At 47.1% G+C, this 14,957-nt stretch overlaps 1 protein-coding gene across 4 annotated transcripts in view; it reads right to left on the bottom strand.

The window, feature by feature from the left end:
* LOC120902272 (optomotor-blind protein-like) overlaps positions 1-14,957 on the bottom strand; it is a 132,252-nt gene that overhangs the window by 76,238 nt on the left and 41,057 nt on the right. For all 4 annotated transcript variants that reach the window (XM_040310881.1, XM_040310879.1, XM_040310882.1 and 1 more), the window contains exons 3-4: positions 12,903-13,016; positions 12,258-12,411 (exon numbers count right to left, since the gene is read on the bottom strand). In XM_040310881.1, the coding sequence (XP_040166815.1) occupies positions 12,258-12,411; positions 12,903-13,016 (268 nt within the window). The remainder of the gene's footprint in view (positions 1-12,257; positions 12,412-12,902; positions 13,017-14,957) is intronic.

The raw sequence follows: 14,957 nt of genomic DNA, 5'->3' as shown, positions 1-14,957 counted from the left end.
AAACAATATCCCGTCGGTCGAGGGCGGTCGGTTGCCCTATCTGCTCTCTGCATTATAATAAATCAGCCGGCCAGGTGAATTAATTTTCACTCGTGATAGTGTGCCAAGCAGCAGCGCTGCATTACAATTAAGCAAATATAAAAAAAAACCCTATTACAGGGTTGGGATGGAAATTGGTTGAAATAAAAATGGCCAACACCAAGTTAAACACACCATTTGTTCACCACACGCGCAGCACAAGGACTTTGGAAAAGGTTGTCCATTTTTTCCTGCATATCCTTTCGTTCTCTACCAGCCAGGAACGAAATCACTAACCTCACTCGGGGTCGGTCGGGGCCTAATTAATAATTAACCCACCCCAAAAGCGCCCGCTCCGTGATAGTAGCTGCTCGCGCTCCTTCGCGCGAGGATTGCCCATCGGCGCATGAATTATGGCCCCACAACGGCTCCTGCAGAAGGGGAAGTGTTTGCAGTAAAAGCCCGCCGGGGGTACAGTCGCGTTCACACTACACTACTGCCAGGTGGGTCAAAATTAATAGACCCCTTTTTAACCTCCCAACACAGCGCGTTTTGAATGGAGGCGTTTGGCGAAAGGTGGACTAGAATGTGGTAAAGATTGTAAGGGAAGATAAATTTGTGTCACGAAACGTGTTGGGAAGCTTTTTCCACATTTCACTACGCAACATAAAATAAACAACACCATACGCACGCACGCACCGGTTGGAGTGTTGCCTTTTCTCTCTCTTTTTATGACGGTTGATACGAATACAGTCCACTAACGATCGGTCCTAGGTCCTCACTTAGGCAGCACTGTGCGGCGGGTGGCATTTTTTGGCTACAACCCCCCCTATCATAGGTGTTTCTTGTCGCACCTTACGCTGCTCATGCTCATAAATATTTGTCAACCCGCCGAGTACATACCGAAACACACGCACCAAGCACGCTAGGCAAGCCCACCCGGGGACCACTTCCCGAAAACAACTAAAACTGTCAACTGTCACCCTCCTACTCGCTCTTGCTCGTCCGATTGCGGCCAAAGGTGTAGCGAATAAAAGAATAATCGCTACTAATTTTTACGGGCACCGGTGGCAAGTGCGTGCGTGTAATATTCACACCAGGCTGCTAGGAATGTTGCTGGCTCGTTTGGGTGTACACAAACTCTCCACCGCCTCCGTAAAACAACACGGGCACAAGAAGCGAACCGGGCAAGTGTGAGAAATATTTGCTACTTAACACCCGTTACAATCAAATGAGGGAAAGAGAGGACCAACACCCCCAAAAAAATGGTAGAAAATATGCTTAGAACGTCGAAATTTGTCACCTTCACAGGGGTTTCTTTCTTTTTTTGCTTTTTTGGACGCTAATTTACGAGCCAACGCGTTCCCGAAATAAATATGAAATGTTTCGAAAACTGTGCTGTGTGTGGGAGAAAACGCACCACAACAATGGCACCATTACCCAAACCTGACTGTGGGAGTAGTGAAGGTTCTGGAGGATAATCGTAACGATGACGTGAGAAATGATGAATGTTTCCTTCGGCCCAAGGGGTTTCGAGGCTTTACCGATGCCCACAACCCCTTTAGGAGCCTCTGCCCTAACGTCATCATCATTCTAGCCGGCAAGCGGCCCCTCGGCAGATCGATCGGCACCCCGAAATTCTGCGCACGAAAGTGAAGAGGTGGTACATTTGAAGGTGGTCAAAATTAGCTCACGGTGTGTGAGTCCTGTCACGAGTTGGTCGCTGCCGTTTAATGAGCATTTGTTTCCGCTTTCTTCCCCCGTTCGATGAGGGGCATTACGTTGTACGTGCTCATACTTCGATGATGCTTATTGATGGGCAGACCAAACCAAACCAAGCACCCAAACTAGCAAGCCACGAAATAGATTCCGGGGGAGGACGCACCACAAAAATCACACTTTTATTGACACATTGTTGTGTTACGGGAACGCGAGAAGGGCCGGCCGTGGGAATCGCATCAATTTCCCGTGCTGTGAGCAATTGTTTCCAATCACTGTGCCTTTGTGGGCGCTGCTGCGTTGTGCCTGTTTTTTTTAATGAAATTCTACCGCGTCCCGGTGCTTATGGTGGATAATTATGGGGTATTAAAAAAATATGAAGACTGAAGGCACACAGTTTGCCCGATCAGGTTTGCCCCGTTTGTCGTCTGTTTTATTTCACGGGATTTGCTGTTTTAAAGCTATAGGCCAATGCGGGCAGTTGAAACGGTGATGGACAAAAATATATTTGAAAGCTTAAAATGATTCATTTCTCATAACAGAGATCATCAGCTCGCTTATTAAACCAGCATCAATGTGAAGATTTTGTGCTCATGTAATGGAAGTACACTCTTCATAACAATTCGGCTACCTAATCTCACTCTTCACAGTGCACTAGCAACCCGAGGCGAACATTTTGTTTTTTGGCTTGACACACTCACGGCAAACAACAAAGCAAACACAGCACAGGAAATCTAATTCAAAGGGTGCGTGCCGCCAATGGCCACTTGCGACGCGCCGCAGCGCGGCTGTTTGTGCGGCTAATTAGATTCCGGAGGTGTGATAACGATTTCACGGCACAAACAAAATGGCTCCCGCGCTCTGAGACTGTTGTTTTGCTGCTAGACTGAGCTGTAGCTTTTTTACTCCTTTTTTTCGGTGGGAGTTTTCCAACCAACTGTTCGGAACCGCTAAAAGGTGTTACGCTGACGGTGATCAATCATTTACGGGCGAACGAGGCAGGCGGCATAGCAGATAGGCTCCAAAGGTGCGTTTGGTAGCTTCGAAACGGTTGGTGGATGTAGGATGCTGTTTGTTACGCGACAAGAGCAAACAAGCAAGTGAAACAACACAAGTTCTTTGACAGCTACACAACAGCAACACAACATTTCCGGGAAATGTCAAGTTTGAGGTATAGAGCGCGGCCAAAGGTTTAGATAAATGATTGCTCACTTCTTACCGCGATATGCGGGCTGGAATTGGTCGGGAAAGATCAGAAGTCGATGTAGGCAAGATTAGAGCGGGTTGGGGAGTACATTGCCCTAAGGTTGGTCTTGTCTGGTAAAAGTTGAGGTAGTGAAGTGAAATTTATTAAAACTGATTTTAAGATATATATAGCGTGAGATTCAAAGATACATTTAAATCGAAGTTCACCTCAAATAAACCCAGAGATATCATAGAATATCAAGATTGTGTCAGTTGACATTAATATGTGTAAAATGATTTAAAAATTCAATTTTAAACTGGTAAAGGGTGCATTTAATTAACTTATTCGTTGGTTCAAAATAATTTTCCTTAGCTTCAATATGAACTCAACTAGTAAAACTCAGTTAATGTAACAAAAATATGGACTTAAAAATAGTAATTAAATATGAAGTGACTAATGACATTTATCCAAACTGAATCAAATATGGACACCTTATTTTTGAATATATTCGAACCTTATTAAGAAACCTATTTTTGATTTCAAACTCATATATACCAGTTGACATCATGAAATCTAAGAATTTGATAATTGATATCACGAAAAAGCTCTATATTGCCAGCTCTTCATTGTAGAATGACGTCAAACGATTTTATTGAAATTTCATCTGGTTCTAAGTTTGCGCATTTTACAAATCTATTCAAAGAAGTTATCTTACCCCTAAAGTATGAACTAAACTCCAAAGAAAAAGAAAAAAAAACATATTCATCATCCACCCCATAAAACCGCCACACCACGAAGATTAATGTGATCCATCAATGGCGGATGAGGCTATCTACTATCCCCAGTCTTCTCCCTCTCAGAATTGCTGCCAAAAAACACCTTCCCGACATAATCGTGAAATTAACTTGCACACAGTCACCTCGGGCAGCTAGCGGCAAAAAAAAGAATGCCGCCCAGCACAGTCGCACACCGCCTGTCTACCCGGGGACCAACCCGACCAACAGCACTTGCCTACCCACACCGAACCGGTGTGTCGCTTGCACCCGTAGCCTGCCTAAAAATGGATTGACCCAAACGAGATGGAGCCAAAAAGGTAAGAAACCGCGCCACAACCACCAAGAGCAACAGCAACAACGGCATGTTCCAAAAAGCCGACAACACCGCTCCGTCCGATTTGGACCGATCCTGTGTGGGGGGGGGTTTCGATGTACAGACGGGTGGGGCGGCATCTCCATCCATTCTGCGCACCCACTTTGATGCTCTCGCTCCCTAGCCAACGCTCACCGGTTTAAAATCTGTACACAAATTCGAATTAGCTTACATGTCACTTCAAAACGCGACGAAGTGTTAACGTTTTACCCGGTTCAACGGTTCGGTGGTACACCGCCTTCCCCTCCCTTCCTGTCCGACGGCATATCAAACCGTACCGACCAAAAATTTCAATCGGATGAGTCAAAGAGAGGTGTTTATAGGTTCGTTTCCTCTTGCCTTGCTAGAGCGGTGTTTAGAGGAGCATTCGTTTTCGTGCCTATCCCGACTCACAGAAACCGACTATCTCAGCTCTAGGCACGTCTGATTGAGCGGGGCAAACTCAAAAAGGAACACCGCCAAAAATAAAGCACAATGGTGCTGGAGCTGAAGCTTTTCATTCATTCCTTACCCGAAAGCCCCGGGCCGAAAACCTTGCATTGATTCATCTTTCAAAACTAATAAAAGAAGTTCGCTCCGCGTAGGCCTTCTAGGACAGAACAGTTGGTAGTACGGGGACCCAAAGGGGGTGGGGTTGTTTGTACCTTTGCGCAACGAAACCACACGTCCATTCGGCATTTATGCAAACGCGTCCCGTCCCGTCTTCGATCGTGATTATGATTGCGGGCGGTTTTTTATATTATTTTCGGTATATTTGCATGCGTACAAGCGTTGCCGTACCCACCGGCACCAAAGCGGACGGGGTGTCCGGAATAAGTGATGAAGAAAATTGGCCCTATTATAAATATGGACGGCTACCGGTGCGGAATGCCTAATGAGCATTGATTCGAAGCAATGTGCAACACACACACACACACACACACACACACACACACACACAGCTCGCAAGTCTGTCAAGGTGCGGCGTTGTCGTCGGCCAATCTTGTGTGACCGTTCGAAAGGTACATCTTTCAAGCACAGCACTTTTGTTTGATTTCTTCCCGAACCCAGGCGCATCGCACTTCGTTCTGCGGTTGTCCGGGGTTCGGCCGATCAAAGACGTCCGTCTCCCCGGAACGCAGCAGCAACCTCAGGACTTTGATGCGAGCCAGTGAAGTGTACACGGCACACGGCTATCAAACGGGCATCTAATTTCGTCACCGACCGAATTATCCTTTACCGGGCCCAAGAGTACAACCGGCAGCAGTAGCCACAAAACCACCCTGGTCGTCCTCATCGTCCTTTAAGTGGTCTTTCCGATGTCTATTTCCGTATGCTCACCCGTGTGTACATTTAAATCTCACTGTTGCCGGTGAGTGGCAAACCCCCGGGGGCAATAAAAAGGACGAGTGTGCCAACTACACGCTCCAGTGAACCCGAACCAGGGTGCCTTGGTTTTGCCCGGAACAAAACTGTCCTTTGTTGGACCGAAACCGTGCCGGTCGGTTCGTTGGTTTGGGTCACGTGTGTAACGGCCACAAAAAAGGGAAAGTACGCCCGGATGCTGCGGATGCGTCTTTCATGTGTGGAGATGCTGGGAAATGTGCGCGCTTGGGGGAAAAAAGGATAATTTGAGCTAATTTTACAAACCACACACACAGAAAACCCGCGCACACCCGCTCGGAATTTGGGTCGCTGGAATTGAACACTTGAACCGTTAAGGTGGAAGAAAGTTGCAGCTTTTTATGTCGTAGTGGGTTAATTTTACGCGCCATCAAGCTCAACAATCGGTCGTAGCGTGTTGCGTATGAATGGCTAATTTGGTTGAGGTGGTTTGAAGTTAATAAGCCATAATTTCGGTGAAAAGGTTCTAGATTAAAACTGGGATTTTTTTTGGGCTTTAAAATGTGTTTCTCTTTTACTTGTTTTGTTGGGACATTACACAGATTAAGGCACCATATGTTAAATAATTCTTCGTAGAACACAATCTTCTCAAATCTTCCAAACATCATATCACCTCTTCATATGAACTTCACAACAATCATTGGGTATCTTTTTTCTTCATCTTCAACTTCAACTTAAACCACAAAAAAAAACAATCTCAGATCAATTCGAAAAAAAAGAACCTAGCTTCGTTACGACTTAATCTCATCAAACACTCAAGCCAGGAAAAAGCATACCAATGCACCGAAAAGTGGCCGGCGGCTGCCGGTTTTTGGGTAGAGCAAATATCAAACATTTTCCCGATCAAGTGCGGTAGCCGCCGTCGCAGCGCTACCAACAGCAAAGCTACCGGCACACACACTCCTCCTCCACCCGCAAACGCATTCACACGCAAACAAGATTAGAAGGAAGGGTAGAAGAATAGAAACGAGACTCTTAACCAAATTTACACGCCGAAATGGCGCTTCGTGAAAAACAAAACCTTTGCACAAGTGCCCAGTCACACACACACACACACACACACACACACACACACACACACACACACACACACACACACACACACACACACACACACAGATATACAAACACATTGACACTCTTGTCAATTCAATTTCAGACCGACACCGATGCACCCAGGAACGGTGGCGTCAACCATCGTCGCGTTGGAATGATGAATTGAGCTGCTAAACAAAAAAAAATCTTGACGACGAACCACCCTAACACCATCAAAATGCAGCGTTGTGTGGTTTCTCTGCCCCGGCGAGGTTTTGTTTGCGCTTAAGATTCATTTTACCTACCATCCCCCCCTGCAGTAGTGCCGTTGGAAGGTGACAAGTCAATATTGAAATGCACCCATTACGCGCGAAGCGACTGCTGCGCGAACTGCTGGGGCAGGTTCTTCTGAGCGGTACCGATGCGCTCAGCTTTTAAAAAGGAAGTAATGATACGGCAAATAGAACCCGAGATGCCGTTTGCGACCGAGGTGGGAAAGGTGGGGAGTTGTTTCATTTCTCCAGCATGCGGTATGTTTGCCTATTTACATAGCCTTAATGTACTTACACCACTGTGTGCCGCACGGTCACTGGGATGCGATTGAGGCGGCATTCCCGGCACTGCCAAAGAATCGATCAACAGCGCCGCATTAGGTCGAGGGTGTCTGTGACACTTTACACTTTGCGAGGGATTATGTGTGTGTTTTGGTACGTTTTTTGTGTGAGTAGTTTGAAATGAAGATGCATTAGAGAGAAGAATGTCTGACAGTTCCAAGTTTACAAGAAACTCCAGAACTACATAAGATACTCCAAAACTTCAATGCTTCAAGTCGCAAACGCAATGTCTTTTGTGTAATTGGTTTTACGAAATTCCAGATCCAGATCAATGATTCCTGCTAACATCTCTATCTCCTTACCAGCTGCTTGTTTCATCGCTGCTGCATTACAGCCGCAAGATAATGGAAGCGACCCAAACCCTTAATCTCCCAATTCCATCATCAATTTGGACCGTTCGGGCCTCCGGGTCGGTTGCGCTCTACCATACCAACATCAGGTTGGCTCCTTCATTGCATTATCCTTTCCTTGCGAATGCACACACTACCCTGTCTTCATGTGCAACAGCTTCCAAAAATATGTCAAAAGCAGCAGCAACAGCAGCAGCAACAAACGCTGCTCTCTTTTTGCGCCTTTCTGTGGTTTTCTCGAACCTTTTTATCATTTTTTTCTTCTCCGCTCACGGGAATGTTATCGAAACGTCTAAATCTAAATAGAATTCTTGCTCAAGCGCAACTTGCGCGGGCTTGTGGTCGTGCAAAACTCAATAGGACCCGCCGCTTGCAAAATCAGTCAACCGTTTGCCGACACAATAGTGCTCGAAGGCAGCCTGTGGAAGGCTCAGAGCACACATACACACACACACACACTTTTACAGCCACTTCGCTCGACCTAATTCCATGCAAGCCAATTTTGGGCCCCTGTTCGCCAGGTTTAAAGCCCCCTTCCCGATAACTCCCGAAAACGCACCGCAGCAACTGATCCCGGGGCCATACCTTCTGCTTGGTGGACGTGGCTGCTGTTTGTACTTTGCCGACCTTTCGGCTCCGGCTTTCTATACTCTTCTAGGACTCGATTACCGTGCCCTGAAAAGCATAGCCTCTTCAGGTTTTTTTGCAAATCCTGCCCTTACCTCTCCCCACCGAAGAATCTTTGCAAAAGTCGAGTACCGTCGAGCGGGAACAATGGGATCAATGTCTAAATAATAATCCTAATTTTCTAAAACATTTCATTGTGCACGGTTTCGGGGACCGGAATGGCCGCGGGGCACTCCGTTCACCCTCGATACACCATCTCCGTGGTTTCAATATTTCCAGAGGGCGTCCTGGAGGTAAATTTCTATTACGAAAGTTACAACGCTGCTAGAAGTTCAACTATGCGCCTCCGACCAGCCCGTAGGCAGGAGGAAGAAGTCGAGACTTTGGTAAGGACTTCTGGGGCGCTGAACGCTTTAGCCACTTCTTGCGATGCTCTACTTCTAATAGAGTGAGCATCTTGGGGTATTTTTTTCTATATGTGTGTGTGTGTGTGCGCATGCTGATCGTAGCCACGTAGCAAAAGGATACACATGAAACGCACCGGGAGCGGTCTCATCAGTTTTGCGAAGGATCCTTCAGTCTTGTGCGCGGCTCCGTGTGTGAGCTGCTTCTTGTCGCTGCCTGGCGTGCTTGCCTTGCCTAGAGAAGCCTCCTTCTGCAGTTCCTGTCACTCAACGAACCAGTGAACCGTTTCCGAGGCTGTCCGTTTTTGTTCCCCCTTCTGCATGTTTGTGCCCTTATCCTCCACCGGTACGCTTTGCGGTCGTCCTTCGGTTCTTTTCGTGGCCCGGGGCTGGCCGGGTAAATCGGATCGGATCGATGTCGCTGAAGCAGTAAACCGCCTCATCAACCACAGATGCCACCGGGTGGCGGGACTGTTCTAGCCGTTTTTTATGAGTGTGTGTGTGTGTGTTTTTATCGGTCAAACGTCCTATCTGAAGGCTGTGTGTGTCGGGGGCAGCCGCAAGGCTGGATTAATGGCATGTCGGGATAATTTCCTAACAAGCGATTATCGCTATTTTACTATCAGTGTCCTCGGCTACCGGATGGCTGGTAAGCACCGAGAGAGACAGATAGGCGATAATAAAAAGGTTCGCTCCACTGATACGCCGGTCGGTTGAGGTCGGTCGGTTTTAAAGGGCTAATTTCTAGACGTCAACCGTTCTTCCATCGACACTGCGCGGGGTCGAACTTTTGTCCAGCTGTCAGTAATTAGGAAATGGTAAGGACAAAAGGGTGACACAATCCAGGCCAGGCTCGCACCCACGCGGCATTTTGGGCAATGTTTTGGTAGTTTGGGATGGGAGAGAGCATCAGCGACAGGTTGGTTACAGTACTTCGTTCGTTTTAATTCCACTTTTTAGATGTAGATTAAATAGAATTCAAAATTTTGAAGTCTGATTAAAGTCTCAAATAATTATTGAATAGAATTCAAGATTAATCAAACATGTTCTGGTGATTCTTTCTTCAAACAACACAAAACTACCAAACTTATCATTTCCAAAGATTATTTGAGTCCAGGAAACGTACAATGGCTAATTTTTATGGGAACTGACAATACGTCTACCATTGCAGTTTTTATATTTAAATCAACCAACACGCTTATCATTGTGCTTATCATTTTTATTCGGAGCGGAAAGAGGCTCAAAGAAGCTATACACAAAGCAAAAAATCCAATTTTGCATGATGCATCCAAATGCACTTGCTCAGAGCACGGCCTAACCAGTCACATGCCATAAAAAAAGTAAAACCCAGTAGCTGATTACGGTAGTCTAATTCCCTATCAAATTCATACGCTCTATTGTACTGTGTGTACCTTCATGTATGTGTGTGTGTGTGTGATTGTTTGCCTTATTATTTCCTTATCCGGCTCCGCAAATTAAACCATCCATCAAACATGGACAGCAACCGCAAAGCACGCGCAAAGGAGTGGGAACGGAAAGAAGACAACAACAGAAATCCATTGCCCAATGTTCGCGCAAATCTCATGCGCGGATCCGTCTTTATCATCCATTATGTCGGACGCTTGTTTTAATTACGCTTTTGCGGCTTCAGATTCTGGTGCGTGTGTGTGTGATTTGTTTTTTTTCTGTGCGCTTTTTTCATCTCATCTCCCGAACAAAAAAAAACGAGCTCCCGATGGTCTATTATTTGCTTTTCCCCGAGGCCGCCGTGCATGTGTGTCCTCATTTGCCGTCAGCATTTGCGTACCCCGTTGGGTCCATCGTTTGAGTTTTGTCGTCCACGCCGCCCCGATTAGCGGGCCCCAAACGTTGGCACACGGACAAAGCACACAGCGCACCACATTTGCTGACGAAACGAAAACCCTTTTTTTTGGGTTGGTGAGCGGCTTGCTCTGCTCTGGTCTGGTCAGTCTGTCCGCGCCGTCCGCGCTTCGTTTGATTATTTGCGTCCGATGGGACGCAATGGTTGTTTTGTTCGTTGCTTGCGCATCGCCGCCGCTTCTGGTGCTACCGGTTTGACAGGCCATTTAGACAAATTTGGCACACCGAGTAACCGGTGACCACTTTATCAGTAGCACCACCGGGGGAGAGAGGGCTAGACCCGCTAGGCCAGCGGGTCAGAGCTCGGATTGTGTTTACTTTTACGGCTAGTGGTGAATAATTTTGTAAGCTGCTCAGAATCTCCTCGCAACGCCGTTGGATTGCACATCATTAGTTTTCAGGCGCTCAGGGTGGCATAAGAAAATAATAAACGCCAACAGCCTCTCTCAAGCAGCGGCGATTACATGAAGAGCTGCTAATCCTTTGCCAAGCTCACTCATAGTGCTCTCTTCATCGCTCTCTTGCTACAAATAGAACACAAAAAGCATCGAACGTTCCCTCAGCAATAAAGGCAAACTTCAGTCGTAGACAAAGGCAAATATTTAATCACTCCAATATTGTTCAATCAATTTCAAACGGCTAATCGGCGACCCTGTATCTCAACCGCCTTTTCTCGTGCGCAATAATTCGCATGACGCGACAATTAATGCGCAAGCGTACTTAGTCTCCGTCCGCTCACGCACGGCAACTTGGGCGCATCCTCACTGCGTTCCCATGGACCTCTCTACATCAGCCGTTAAGCATGCCAACAGAGCACCATCGTTCCCTTTCGGCACTTATTGGGTTTGATTGTTGTGTAAACAAAAGTCATTCCAGTCTTTCATCTTTTGCCGCCTCGTGTGTGCGTAAACGCGCAAAGCGATTCCGACGATGGTGACAACAACACCACCACCACCAACCTCTCTTACGCGTTCTCCTCGGGGCCCGCTGGCGAGCATACGCCGATTAAGGCGTATTATTTATTGATAGTAAACACAATTAAGCGTACAATCATGATCTCGGCAAGCATAGGAAGCATAGTGTCACCATCGTTTGCTTACGGATCCGTCGGCAAGAGCAGTCGGGGCAGTAGTGTTTAAAGGGAATTGGTTGGAAAAAAAAGGAACGAGCAGACAACCCAAACAACACACACGCTACAACAAAAAAACCGCCCCAAACTACAGGCAAATCCAGTGGCTGGTGCTTCTGGTTGTCGATTAAGCTAAACGCGTAGTAGCGCAGATTAAGAGGACACCATTATTTCACCTTCACGCCACGGACCGTACATCGCGGGAGCGGCTGCTGGTGATGCTGGTGATCCATTAGCTACAACAGCAAAGACCGGCGGACGGGCACTGCTCGTGTCCTGTGGGCCACTCGAGTTCGGCCCCGAGTTCAAAGGGAGGTCCGCCGACAGCCGGGTAACGGTCATAAAAACGACGCGCTTTCTTTTTAAAAACCCACTCACCCACCCGCGCCCGCACCCAATGGTTTGGTGTTGGCCATTTCCCGAACCCCGTGTGTGCGGTTGCTACTGTCTACGCGGGCGAAGTGAAGCGGTAAAACCAGAGTGTGTGTGTGTGCGTATAAAGCGGACATTAATGTACACGTGCGACGCAACCTAGAGGTCGTTTGCTACTGTAAAGAGTGTGTGTTTTTTTTTTTTTTTGATCGGTAAAGTTTTTTGTAGCTGAACTTCAATGTTTTTTTCGTCTTCTTTTTAGATTTGACAGCGAGCGAAACGATCGCTATGTTTGATGGTCGTTGGAATCAAGACGTTAATTTCCCCACGGACAAAGAATGCACACCAACACACAAAAAAGTGAGTTAAAAATGGCTCAAGAGTACTTACAAATCCGTGCTTATCACTAATGTTGTTGGTAAGCTTCAGCTTGTGAAACGAGACCACCTTCTGCATCCACTGTTCGCCGGTCGAGGGCGAATCCGGATGGATGTACATGCGCTTGGGCATCTCCGGGTCGGCCTTGCCCGCCACCATCCACCGGCTGCGGGAAAAATGAAGGAAGAGAGATGTTATTAGTTAAATGTCGCGTTAAAAGTGCAAGAATGTTGACCCAATTGATGGACCCACTTGATGGATTTGGCATTGGACTATAAGCATAGGTATGGGAGATGTACTATCACCTTCAGGATCTCGATCGAGCATCGAGCGTTGCGATTCAATGATTCCTACAAATGACTTTGTTGAAAAGGGTCCACAAGGTAATGAGTATTCTTTGATTTAAGATTCAGATGCTCTTATATGACATAGATAACACGATATCATCGCACGATACCCATATTATTCATGGAATGAGCTATGTCATTCATCAGAAAGTAATTCAGTGATCGGTGATCGGTTAGCGGGTTATTTGATAATGTCACACGAAACGGCACAGTGACTAAGAAATTAAGCATCCTGGTTGATAGTTTCAAATTCTCCCTGTAACAAATTCCGCTTTCCACGCCACTCAAAACATGCGCGAAGAAACCTTACCTGTTGTGAAACTTATACCGGTAGTCGTCCGCCGCCACAATGTCGAGCAGCAGGATGTACTTGGCTTTTGCGTCCAGCCCGGACACGCGAAACTTCATTTGCGGGAACATTTGCCTGTAAAAAAAACGAGAGCAAAAGATGATACAGTCGTTAGTCGATTGCGTGCTGAAAGCTGTATTGAAAAATGTTCAAAAATGTATAAAACCCATCATCATCATCATCATCATCTTCGGTCCTAACCAGCCGTCAAAAATTAAGCAATAACTCCTTAACGCATCGCTCGCATCAACGCATTGCTCGTAAAAGTTGCATGCTCAAATATCTGATTTTCTGAGTCCAAAATAACCGTTTTTATCACCGCACTGTTCATCTCAACTCCACGGTGGTGAAATTGAATATCTTGCCATTTCTTTCACCAAACATCGCTTCACTGAAACCGTTCCAAAACCGCGCGCGTGTATGTCAACACAGATTTGGCAAACCTCCTCCTCTGCTTCATCATCCGCTGACATACATCCGTGAAAAGTCCGACAATCCGTCAAACGGAATTTATCGCTCCAAGTCATCGGTGAACGGTGCGCAAACGAACGCGGTCCTAGCTTCGGCGGTAATTTACACCCATTTTCACCACAAGATGGCGTACAGGGAGGAACATTTGCTGTCGCATTAAGCACAAGCCGTCCAGAAATAGCGAACGGGCATGTAACTCCGTAACTCCGTTGTGTACGGTGTACACTTTCAAGGTGTCTATTGAATTTATTTTCCTACCGGTGGAAGGTAGGCCTAGTCTATTTGCCATCCGCCATCCGGGTTTGGCTTGGGATCGTAAAAATCATCCATTCGGAGCTTAAATTTAAACACACACACACAATCGCACTCTAAGCGAGCGGCGCTGAGCTGTCAAAATTCGGACCAAGGGAGCTGTTTTCCGCTTCGGAGGCGGAGGTGAGGGCGATTTGGGATGGGTCCATCAACACCAGACACCGGCGTGGCGCGAGTGTACTCACTCGAGAGCGCATGAGTGTTACGCCCTGCTGAACAACTCACACGCCAACCAAACGCCGTTCCAACAACACCTTCGAGAGGATGGCGTGTTATCGTTTTCATCTTCCAAGAGGAACGCTGTGCGGAACTGGAGGTGTGTAGGGTCAAGATGGTTGTTTTAGTACACCCTCTAAAACTTATCTCCAGAAAGGCTGCAGGGAGTGTGTCGGTGAGATTACTAACCCAGGAATTATTAGGAAACCTCTTGCCTTTTTGTGTGTATTTTTAGCAACCGTCTCCCCGTTTTGCTGTAAGTGTATGGCGGTGCATATTTTAATTAACGCTTCTCCCTCCGAGCACACAAACTCCCGCAGCGCCAACCGACCGAGAATTATTAGGTTAGTTTTAAGTGTGTTCAAAAATGGCTGACCGGTGTGATGATCGCTTGCGGTGATTCGGGCGTGCATGGAAAGGTTACAACGCCCTTAAAAACTTCCCTTCCCGACGAGGCTCTAGAAATAGATCTAAGCACAGCGAACAAGCAGCAACAAAAAATCCCCCATTTCCGAGGAAGTTGTCGGGCGGGCTCCATAACCCGTAGTCGGACCCGGTCCCACACCTATCGCATCGGAAATCATCTTCCGGTCAGTGCCACCCTGGTGTGTGTGTGTGTGTGTGTGCCCGCTGAGTGATTTTATAGGTGTGGAAAACGCCAGACTTTTCATGATAATTATCAGCCGTGGTACAGCCGTGTTGCCGGTGTTGCGACGCGGGACCCGGGGCGGCATACGAATGTGTACATTATTACGGTCGTAAATTATTTCGGGCTCCCCCCTCTGAAAAGCTTCCACCAAGGAGGCTCCCATGCCAACCATTGGATGTATCAGTGGTTTTTGGTTGTTTGTTTAATGAGCAACAAACTGGGTGGTGGTGCGTGCTGGTGCTCGGACACTCTGCCCACCCGGCCACACTAGTCGGATGCTTTTCTTCCGGGGTCATTTGACCACCTACAGGAAGCTAAAGGGTGGATGGGAGGAACGGCGGAAGCGCGGGGCCCGAAAATTGAATCTA

This window comes from Anopheles arabiensis, chromosome 3 (genome assembly GCF_016920715.1).
Source record: "Anopheles arabiensis isolate DONGOLA chromosome 3, AaraD3, whole genome shotgun sequence".
NCBI classification, from domain to species: domain Eukaryota; kingdom Metazoa; phylum Arthropoda; class Insecta; order Diptera; family Culicidae; genus Anopheles; species Anopheles arabiensis.
Note: the sequence above shows the minus strand (reverse complement) of the source record. Positions and strands in the feature narration are given on the sequence as shown.